This window comes from Arachis ipaensis, chromosome B07, assembly GCF_000816755.2.
Source record: "Arachis ipaensis cultivar K30076 chromosome B07, Araip1.1, whole genome shotgun sequence".
Classification (NCBI taxonomy): Eukaryota; Viridiplantae; Streptophyta; class Magnoliopsida; order Fabales; family Fabaceae; genus Arachis; species Arachis ipaensis.
This window is the reverse complement of record NC_029791.2, coordinates 123,521,150-123,532,469: the sequence shown is the minus strand read 5'-3', so window position 1 is coordinate 123,532,469 and position 11,320 is coordinate 123,521,150. Positions and strand designations below refer to the sequence as shown.

Below are 11,320 nucleotides of genomic sequence, written 5' to 3'. Positions count from 1 at the left end.
GCCTGGATATATAATAATCTTTTTCCTATGGATATATGCAAGGTGACATCACAATGTACCATTTTGATCCTTTTGACAATATGCATATTATTTCAGGTTGATTTTGTTATGGAGATACTTTCAAAACTTGTGACTAAACAGGTATGCTTCATTCCAGAAATCAGCTTATTTTGATAAAACTCAAGATTGCTGATGTTCACTTTATACTTACTGCAGGTGTGGCGCATGCCAAAACTTTGGGTTGGTTTTTTAAAATGCGTATACCAGACTCAACCGCGTTCTTTTCATGTATTATTGCAGGTACTGTATAAACTGAGACTATTAATATATTTAAAGGCTAAAGTACTGATTTAGTCCCTAATGTTTGAAACTTTTTTTTCCCGTAAATATTTTATTTCGTCTTATTTTTGTCTTTTGGTTAAATTAGAATTTTTTTCTCTCCCAAAAATGCCCATTTTTATCCATTTTAATTTTACTTTTTTCTTAATTTTTCTACCACTTTTCCTACCAAATCACTACAACCACCAGTCCACCACCACGACTACCATAATTACGATTATTGCCGCTACTTAAGGATGATAATGGAGTAAAGAGATATTTTTAGGAAAAAAAAAATTAATTTTTACCAGATGACTAATATATGATGTAATAAAACGTTTGAGAAAAAAATAAGATGTTTTAAATGTTAGGGACTAAATTAAGACTTAATTCAAACTATAGGTACTAAAACAATACTTTAACCGATTTTGAGGGAAAAAAATAATTGTGGACGAGGCCCATAAAGAAGGAAAACACTATTTGAGCTACAGGGTTGAACTATTATCCCTCAGTATTTGAAACAGAAACTGAGGAGCATTACTTTATAAAAAGCTTCCAAAGTCAACAAAAAAACTCTCACCTGCCAGCGGATTAAAACCATTTTTTGTCATTCTTACAGTTGCCACCGCCACAACTGGAAAGTGCTCTTAACAGGCATGCTAACCTCAGAGGTCCCCTTGCTTCCTATGCCAATCAACCAGCAGTAAAATCTACACTTCCTAGGTAAAACTTTTCTAGTAGACTCGATTTGGTTGTTCATCAACTTATTCTATAGTTAACTTTCAGTGCATCTTCACTCATCAGATTGCATCCCATAACTCCTGCATTGAACATTTGAACCAAAATTGTCCACTGATCACGTAAAATATATTGGGTTTTTGTTTTATTACTACGATGGTGCATGCTATTTTTTCAATCTAGTGACTCCTATTATAGGGAGAAGATGCTCAGGAGATTGGTAAAGTAAAAAGTGAAGCTTTAATTACTAATAAATTCGTAACCTTTATAATGTGTCAGCTTAGCTATCTTGATTCAAGGATGATTAGATCTTCATTTTTTAAACTTTATTAACTTACTCATTTTAGAGAAATTTGATTCTTCCACCTATTGAACAATGCAATGATTAGTTGACAAAGCCTAGCAAAAAATTATTTTCTGGCTAAGTCCTTTGCATTTTACCTTTTACCTTGTACAAGCTAAGTCTAATTGCTGTGGATAATAAAAACCTACTACATATACCAATGTACAGAGCAACTTTAGAAGTTCTGGGTCTTGCAAGTGAATCTCACGTGCAGCAACATTTGCCAACATCATTGCACCCATCTGACACAAATTCTTCAGTTCAAGGAGCAACACTGACATGATAGTTAAGTCGCTGACAGGAATTCAGTAACCTGGTCGGCATTGAAAGTACTGTTGGGGACAGATTGGCCAAAATATCCCGCGTTTGCAGCCATTGAAGGAGATCTCTCATAAATGGATATTGCGCATTTTGAACCAGAATGTTGATGCATCTGTCTCAGTGTATATTATTTGAGGCACTTAATGATATCAAGATTCTGTGACCAGAATCTTATCTCGGTGCTCCAGTAAATCCAAGTATGCTTAGGGTTCCAGGAATGTATCATAGATGTATTTTTTTTTTCTTTCAATTTTTGTTTCCATTGTTTGTAATATTATTCATCCAATTTTGTTTAATTTAATTCCTGCCTTTTCCAAGGGAAGAAACATTGAATTTTTTTGTCGTATTACAACTTACCACACTAGACACACACACAATACCAGAAGGGGGTTCACATCCACAACTGGACCTTGGCCAGTTTTCGAAGATGTGGCCTTTTTAGAGGCATAAGATGTGCAATTAGTAAATCTCCAACCACAAAACATTGAATCGCGAACATATAAATTTGGTTGTGCAGTGACGAATCTATAATCAGACCTAGAAACTTTTAAGGCAGGGGTTTTACAGTACCAAAATGTAATTGACTAATTGTTATTTGCCTAAGTGAAATGATTGATGAATCTTAAGATTGTTGATAAATTATTTGATATAAAATATTCACATGAAAATGATGTTAATCATGGCCCCGAGAAATGGATCGATTCTTGGTTTACTGGACTAAATGAAATTGTCTACAGATTGGTGTGATTTTTTTGTTTGGTGACATTTTTTTGGGTGATTTGTGTGATTTAATACAACTTTATGTATTAGTGTGTAATTTAATACAATTTTAAATAGTAATGTCAGATTTAATAAACTAACAGGTAAACAAATAATATATTTTTGAATAGTTTATATTTTGGTAGTTGTCCCACTACTTACAGATGGACAGCTTACTATTATCGAAAGGCAAGGGGCAATTTAAGCCTGTAAAAGTTTATTCTAAATTTCTAATGCCAACCAACTTGGGTAGATCTAGCAAATAAGTATCGGGGGTTCATTAATTAGTAGTCAGATCTAAAATGAATTAGTCTTTGATTTATTGATTTGTTGGATTCTGAAATATTGTGAAAAACGAAAAGGCTTATTCTGATGCCTAATAGGATTTGGATCCTCTAAAGTTTGAATTTCACTTTAGAGAGTAAAGTATGATCTCTCACCATTTATTTTATAGGTGGGACCAAGAATAAATATGAAAGAGAAAGTATTCAATGGTAGAAGATCACATTTTACTCTCTAAAGTGAAATTCAAACTTTAGAGGATCCAAATCCTGTCTAATGTCTCAACTATGCTAGTCGTAGGTGGGAGTGCATCCTCTTCGGTGGAAAAAAAAAATGGATGGTATTTAGTGTAGGATTTCACCCTTCACTGCTCTCTCTCTTCTATTTAATTTTGGTACCACTTATAAAATTATAAGTGAGAGATAACACTTTATTCTCTCAAGTGTTAAAAAAAATGGAAAAATAGAGAGGATCCATTTCTGTCGTAGGTTAGAAGTTAATTTTTTTAGGGTAAAGTACTAAATTGGTCCTCTAAGTTTGGGCGTAATTATGTTTTGGTCTTTAAGGTTTAAAGTGTTCTATTTGAATCCAAAATAGTTTCATTTAGCATCAATTTAGTCTCACAGTGAGGTCAAAATTAAATTATTAACAAAATGTCCTACATAACAACAGTTCAAGAACAAAATCGATAATCTGGAGAACAAGTACAAGCTCCAGAGGCATAAAATCAACCATTGATACATCAAAACATTTATTTATTATTTTTTTATAATATAAATAAAATATTTTCTATAAAACTAAAGAAAATGATAAATAAATGTATTGATGCATCAATGGTTTATTTTGTGCCTTTGGAGCTTGTAAGATAATTTTTTATTTTTAAAACGAGTTTCCATAAAACTAGTTACTTTCTAGAAACCAGCTCTTATTTTTAAACCAATTTAAAACCGATTTATTACTTTAGAAATGGGTTAAAAACAATATGGTCCTTTTTTTTTGTCCGTGGATTGAACAACCTCCAATCCTAAGTACACAACACACCCACACATTCTTCACATATTTTATCACATTTTTTTTCAATTGCATTCTCTAGGGTTTGATCCCTAGACCTTGAGGTGGGGAGGGGGGAGAAATGCCATTAGAGTCAAGGCTCATTGGCAATTTGGTCCTTTAAAATTAGTTTGGCTTCTTACCTAAACCTAACTCAATCCCCATCCATAAAGTTCTCTAAATATTTTTTTTTTTTTTTTTACCAAAGATAGGGAGACTCGAACCGACGATCTCTTAGATTAGTATCAGAAGACTATGGCATTTGAGTTATAACTCATTGGCAAGTTCTCTAAATATTAACACATTATTCCTTTAGGTTTGTTATGGGTACTAAATACTAATTTTATATAAAACTTCATCTGATAAAATTCCAAATAAATCTACATTTTATCCAAAAATGAATGATGAATAAACAAGTCACATGACACAGAACAATAGAACATGCTATCATTTTAAATCACAAAAGCACACAAGTCAAAATTTACACGCTACATATCATATCCTCCTTCAACCACATCATTAATTAACTCACAAATAGTCAAGTCTTAAGGGGTTATAAGAGTTGAAAATCATATGATAAAAAACGGCTTAGTTAATATATAAAATGCCGTGAAGAACACATCAAACAGACACATAATGAACATTAACACAAATATTAAGGTAGCTTAGTATTATAATCTGAATCTCTCCCTGGCCAAAATGTCTTTGGTTATGATGGACTCTGTTGTTGTTGCCATGTCTAGTTCCTGCTCTTGCTTTTTTCAACAGCCCTTGGAGCTGCAAGCTGACACAAAAAGGGTAAACTCGAATAAGATATGCTGGGATTCGAAGCCGAGTACCCGTGTCGAATAAGATATACTGGGATTCCCTTGAATCTTATGTTTATAGATAGTTTAAAAAATACTAACCAAGGCCAATTGCTTCTGAACTCTTCATGATCCTCAGCCTTCGGCATGTTTCGATAAACATCCTGCAAAGATAAAGGGTTGAAGTTACTTTGAAGATGAACAAATATTATACAAGTTCAAAAACCACATGAAAACAAGAACAAAAAAAATGTAAATTTGTATCTCAGATGAGTTTTCATCTCTTCAAAGAAATGCCTATAAGAAAACAAGTCCATGAAAGAATTAGAACTTACTCCCATGGAACATCACCCACAAGCATCCAATCATTATCTTTGTCTTCATAGGTAAGAACATATTCCGACCCATGAAGAAGATCCTTCAGCTTGGTTTCATTCAGCAACTCCTTTCCCAGAGTCCCATAAGATCCGCATTGACCTGAAATCATACCGAAACAAGCAGTAACTGGATCCAGGCAAACTGACCATAAATTACTAAAAGACTAAGTTTTCTTGCATAAAACGAATTCTTCCTTACTTATAGTAAAACCGCGGAACATCTTCTCTAGAGCAGAACATAGTTCCGGGTATGTAGAGTAATTCTTCAAGTCTACTTTCCTTAAATAGGGAGCACCCTCCAAGCTGACCTTGACAAACAGTGGACCGGACCCCGGTTGTCCATCTACTTCTTCTGTGTTTTTCGAATTAGTTGCCAGTGAATTCTTCCTAAATGACCTTAGGGGAGGCCACCCCACGACCTGAGCCCTGTCGCACGAGGAATATCAGAATTCAGAAATCATTTCCACAGTTATGCTCAAACTTAATGTGATCGGTTCGAGTATTCTACTTACTTGGTAGCTGGTGCACTGCTATTATTATTCGCAGAACCATTAAGACTGGGTCTGGTCTCATTGAAAGCATGAGGCTTCTCGACCCCAACCTTTGTAGTCGAAACTTCTTTCTTTATGGCTTGTTGAACCCCAAGACTCTCAAGCATAGAACCAGGTTTCAATCCTAAGTTAGAAGAAGGCCTCGGCGACAGAATTGTATTCACTTCTGAATTAGATAAAAAATTCCCCTGCATGATAGATTGGCGACTCAGTATCTCGCTTAGCGAGCAGATAAAAAGCTATGATCAGAGCATGTTACAGTCTTACACATACTAAAAACAAGATTGCAACCAAGTAAGGAATACAGATTATAGATGCATGCGCGACTATTCTTTTAAGATTACTTTAAGTACCCAAAGATCATAGTTAAAAAGGATATTTCCTCAGACTAAATTGACATTTACCTTCTGGAACCCATTCATTACATCTAAGAATCCTCTTTTGTTACCCAAAACAGCAGCCTTTGCAGGGGATTGATGATGATCGTCGGTCAAGGGGCACAGGGGGAAAAAAGGTTTCTCATCAAACTGAGTTGAGCTTCTTAAGCAATGATCAGAATCTCTCTCAGGAGACTGAGATCCCGGGAGACCAAGCCTGAGTTCGGTAGCTTTCAGGTTCAGATTACTTTTATGCTCGTCCGGTAAGGGCGAAACCGAGCTGTCAGCAGAAGAACAACCAGACAATTCCATGTAGTTGCGCACTTTCAACTCGGAGCTCTCGATGCGAGCACATTCCATAGCAGTCGACGAAACCAACAAAGTGACATTGCTTTTGCCCTCCTCCTCCCCCGCTATGTTAAATACCGGCGGTGACATCAAAATTCAAACCAAGAAGTTCCCAAATTTTGTGTTTTCCCTATCAAACAACAAAAACAGCATTTGAAATGGTTCATGAAACAAACAGAATAACAAATCATTTTGACTAAACAGAATCTTGCACTACACTCCACAGCCTTCAAACTTATCAATCAAACAGAGAAAACAATACATTGAAACACAGCTTTCCCACAATCGATTCATAAGCAACCTCAATGTCATAAATTCCAATAAAATAGATTAAAAATTGAATCATACCTTTGCTCAAATTTTCTTTGCTTTGATCCAAAGAAGCTCCAAATGAACAACAATAGCCAAGTACAAATTCTTAAATTGCAATAAGGCAAAGTTAGGAACTTTATATACCCAATGAAAACAAATAAATATAACACAAAATTAAAAGGAAAATGAGAATCGCCATTCATTGCTGCAAAGACTCACAGATAGAATGATAGATACACATATTAAGTAATAATTACTTTTCGGTGGAAAAAGTTACAAGACAAAGTTCTAAAAATAACCCAAGGGGAATAAAAACATAGTACAAAACAAGCTGCAATAAATAATAATAATAAATTTAAAAAAATTCACATGAAAATTTATGAGTCAGAGTCTTTCACTCTTGGCTGAGTCATCTTCCATCAAAGCACATTTCAGTAGATAGACGAAAAACAAAAAGCAGATTCTTTTTTCAATTTCATTTTTTGAAAATAAAATAAAATAAAATCATCCAGAAGTGAAGATAACAAAACACGGACTCAGTTTGGTTTTGGTCAGAAAATAAAAAGGGAAAGTGAAGAAGAAAAGTTGAAAGAACAAATAAAAAAAACAGAAACTAGTGAGCACTACTTTGTGTTAATAATGCACTGAAAGAAAAAGAAAAAAAAAGAGTTTTTGAGAGTTTTCTCATCCATTACTGGAACAAAAATAGGAATTAAGAAAAAGTGGAATAAAGATGCATGTCACAGTTGAAAGCAAAAAAGGGGAAAAGCAAAGGGACACAGAGAATTGCAGAAGGGTTTCAATGAAAAGTCCATGAAGCAACATAACAAATTAAAAACAAATTAAAAAAAAAACTTAGGAGTTTTACTTACTCGTGCTGAAGAATAATGAGAAGATCACAAAGAGTGAAGAAGAAGAAGAAGAAGAAGAATGGTGTTAGGCTAATATTGAAAGAGAGAGTGGAAGAAGAGAGAACTAAGGACCCTCCATTGGGGAATAAAGTTACAAAAGCTTATTTTTGGTGTCTGATGTCAATGAAGAAGCACCATGCATTTAATTAAATAAAAAAACATTCAGAGCTCGATTGAAACTATTTAACATGAGAAAAAAATATTTTAAAAAATATTTAAATGAGCCAAGCTCGTTTGGAAAAAAAAATTAAATATCAAGTTAATAGTTAAATTAATCCCTAAAAGATAATGTATTCATTAAATTCGTTTTTGAGGTTGCATTTGTTTACAAGTACAGGACACTGAAATAGAAATACAAAGACAAAAAACTGTATTTGACATATGAGATATGGATAGATATTGTGTCCAGAAATACGGAATTAATATATTTTGTGTCCATCCTGACAGGAAAAACACAGAAATATTAATAAGAGATGCAACTTATTTTTTTATTTTTTCTTTCGTTATTTTTGTTAATTTTTCATAATTATATTTTTTCTCTCAAATTTTTTAAATGACAAAAAATGAGAATAAATTAGACTTTCATAATATGTTCTAGTTTAACACCAAATAAAATACAAGAACACTAACTTTGGTATCTCTGGTCTTTCTCTCTTGTTCTCAGTATCTTATCTTGTCCTTTCTGTCTTGTTCTCAGAGTCTTGTGGAATGGGGAAGAACTTGAATGATTCACCCCTTTTAGAGACATCACACAGGGTGATCTGATTTTTTCGTATATCTTTGTGCTATGTATTGAAAGGCTTTCCTAGTTGATTAGTGCCACAGTTGATCACAGGTTTTGGAAATTGATCTGTCTTATAAAGGACGGCCTCGAGATCTCATATTTGCTTTGCAGACAATTTGATCATTTTCTCGGAAGCAAGGATCGAGCAATCCAACGTTATCAACCAATATCTTAAAGCCTTTTGTGATAGCTCAGGACAAAAAGTTAGCTATGAGATGACCAGAATCTATTTCTCAAAGAATGTAAAAAATCATATTACAACGGAGATCGGTGAAGCACTCCAATTCTCCAGGACTGATAATCTTGAAAAATATTTAGGAGCCCTTTGTTGCACTTTAAGGTCACCAAACAAACTTTTAAGTTATCAATAAAATGAATGCAAGGCTGAACTCTTGGAAAGCCAACCTCTCTCTAGTCGGGAGGACTACTCTAGTGAATTCTGTTTTATCTATTCTTCTCGTTTATTCTATGCAAATCACTTCTCTGTCTGCTGCTATTTGTAATGCTATTGATAATAAATGCAGGTCGTTTCTTTGGGAAGATTCTGATCAAAAGAAGAAGATCCATTTTCTGAACTAGGACACAACGTGCAATATGAAACGTTTGAGAGGCATTGTGGTCCAACATGCAAGCAAGGAATGTGCAAGGGCATTTGGCGCTCCCCCTCCCCCCATTTTTGGACTGACTTCTTTAATACTAATTTACAAGACTGTTTATCTTTTAATCTTTCTAAGCTTAAGGATTGGCAATCCATGTTTGGGTTGCTGCATCCTCCTTATGGTACCTCCGTAATAAGCTAGTTTTTTACAACAACTCGATTACTATCCAAGTAGCAAAAGAACGAATCAAAGCAAGGAATGATGAGTTCTCTCGAGCCTCCTGAGCTGTACTCCAACCAAATCCTGATAATCACACTGTTGAGTGCCTCATCCGCTGGTTACCGCCCCAAGAAGATATTGTTAAACTCAATGTTGACAGATCTTTCATGGCACACACAAATAACATAGCTTGTGGGGATGTCTTTCAAAATCATTTGAGTGCTTTCTTGAAAAGTTTTGCTTGTAATCTTGGGAGTTGCTCCATTATGCATGTCGAACTTTGGGCCATCATTCATGGGTTACAAGTTGCTATCACCAATGGTTTTAATCAGATTATTGTTGAATTGGATTCAAGTGCAGCTGTGAAATTCATAACTCAACATCTCCCCATTACCCACTCATGTGCTCCCCTGGTTGAGGAGATAAAGATTCTTGAAACTCGCTTCCAAAGTGTTATTTGGACTCTCACTCCATGAGAAGGAAACTTTGTTGCGGATGAGCTTGCTAAGGGCAGAACCTCTCCCTAGGCATCCATATCTTTGATTCTGTCCCAGCTGATATTAGTCTAGCTCTGTTATATGATGCTTCTGGCACCTCTTTAGTAAGAGGCTTTAGTTATTTTGTTTTTTCTTTGGGGTCTTGGATCCTCATTTTTTATCTAAAAAAATTAACGTTTTATATCATTAATCGTTGATGAAAACTATTAATTGAGTAACTGAAGGACAAAAATTATTAATTTATGATCTTTGAAGGAATAATTTAATTGATAAAATTTTTCAAAAATAAATTTAGAGAATATTCCATCTTTTAGGGACTAATTTAATCATTAACAAAAAAAATCCGTAAATTGTTTTCTAATTGTTTAAATTATTTCAATAATGAAACTTGGCTTGAGTGGAAGGTAATTCATAATTGAAACTTGAAAAGTAGTTTTTGTAAACTTGATTGACATTGCAATAATAGCATACTGGACATTTTTAACAAGTATATACACTTGCTCAAACATACCATTAAGTGTATGCTAAAGTTCGAAGAAGTGGTTGGGAGTTAAAAACAACTTCACATTGGGGATTGGAATGTCTCTCTTTCTTGGATAGCACGCACGAAAAATCCTTGTTGAGGGCTGCCGCGGCCGTCTTAGCCTAGGCAGCAATGGCCCTCCATCTCCACTGATCTCTTTTTTCTCACCAAGCTTTCACTTCCTCTCCTCTTCCTTTTCTTTCTCCCACCCACCTATCTTGTTTCCCTTTCTCTTACCTTTGTTTCCTGTTTTCTCAAAAATTCTTTCCTTTCTGATTTTATATCTGGAAAAAGACTCTTCTTTTTTCTTTTTTTCATTTTCTTCCACTCTCTCTTCTTTTTCTGCCAGTATTTTGGGCTCTAATTCCTGGTTCTACTTTCGTTTGTCTGTTTTTTTTCTTTTTCTTTTAGTTTTATTTCATAGATTTAGTACGATAATAACTCTCTGGTGATTATTCTTTCCCTTTTGTGGTGTTATGAATCCCTTTTATGGTGTTTTGATTTTTTCTTATATTTTTCCTTCTGTGATGCAGGTCTTGTTATGGAAGGAAGATATTTTGAGAAAAACTGGATATTTACAGAACTTTTTACAAATCTAGAAAGTGATAAAATCTATTTAAGAGTAATACCCCAAATCAGTCCCTAAGGAATTTTAGACCGAACACTTTAGTCCCCAAGGAATAAAAATACCCAGATCGATCCCCAACGTTAAACGCCGTTAGTCGTTGCAGTCCTCGTCCGTTAAAAGGTAACGTCTGCTGCTGAGTTATAGCGTTAAGTTTTCCACGTGGCCGTTAAGTGCCAGTGGAGCGAAGAGGACAGTTCAGTCCCTGTAGAATTAAACAGAACGACACCATTTTAGAGGCATGGAACGCTGCATTTTGAATGGAATTACGGTTTGTCTCTTTGTTACCCCCCACTCCTTCACAAGGCTTGACACAAAAAGACCTGAGACCCCAAACCCTCATCTTCTTTTTACAGAGAATTGCCCTAACCCTCTCCACCGTCATCTCCCACCTCATATCCTACATCACCCTCAACACACTCTCTAATCCATTTATTCTTCGTCGTTACTCTTTCATCCATGAACATAACGTCTGTTTGCTACACCGTAACCGCCAAAGCATAGGAGCAAAATAGTGGAAAGGCTCAATTGTTGATCAAGCCTTAGTTGCGTTGACCAAGGTAACCCCGTGAAACCAAGA

At 34.9% G+C, this 11,320-nt stretch overlaps 2 protein-coding genes and 1 long non-coding RNA gene across 7 annotated transcripts in view; 1 reads left to right on the top strand and 2 right to left on the bottom strand.

Moving 5' to 3' along the window:
• Window positions 1-1,973, top strand: part of LOC107606245 (symplekin) — a 17,943-nt gene extending 15,970 nt beyond the window's left edge. For 3 of the 5 annotated variants that reach the window (XM_021106543.1, XM_016308271.2, XM_021106547.1), the window contains 4 exons: window positions 97-141; window positions 217-300; window positions 938-1,041; window positions 1,568-1,973. In XM_021106543.1, the coding sequence (XP_020962202.1) occupies window positions 97-141; window positions 217-300; window positions 938-1,041; window positions 1,568-1,682 (348 nt within the window). In that variant the 3' untranslated portion in view covers window positions 1,683-1,973. The remainder of the gene's footprint in view (window positions 1-96; window positions 142-216; window positions 301-937; window positions 1,042-1,567) is intronic. The other 2 variants (XM_021106544.1, XM_021106546.1) reach the window with 2 other exon arrangements.
• On the bottom strand, window positions 1,977-2,805 carry LOC110264426. The gene is made up of 2 exons (XR_002350590.1): window positions 2,204-2,805; window positions 1,977-2,154 (listed from the first exon to the last, which is right to left on the bottom strand). It is a non-coding gene; the product is annotated as an uncharacterized LOC110264426 (long non-coding RNA).
• On the bottom strand, window positions 4,234-7,636 carry LOC107606244 (auxin-responsive protein IAA9). The gene is made up of 8 exons (XM_016308270.2): window positions 7,455-7,636; window positions 6,619-6,687; window positions 5,950-6,400; window positions 5,507-5,733; window positions 5,194-5,420; window positions 4,953-5,094; window positions 4,720-4,781; window positions 4,234-4,595 (listed from the first exon to the last, which is right to left on the bottom strand). Exons 3-8 carry the CDS (start codon window positions 6,358-6,360, stop codon window positions 4,573-4,575), a joined length of 1,092 nt encoding a protein of 363 aa, XP_016163756.1. The 5' UTR covers window positions 6,361-6,400; window positions 6,619-6,687; window positions 7,455-7,636; the 3' UTR covers window positions 4,234-4,572.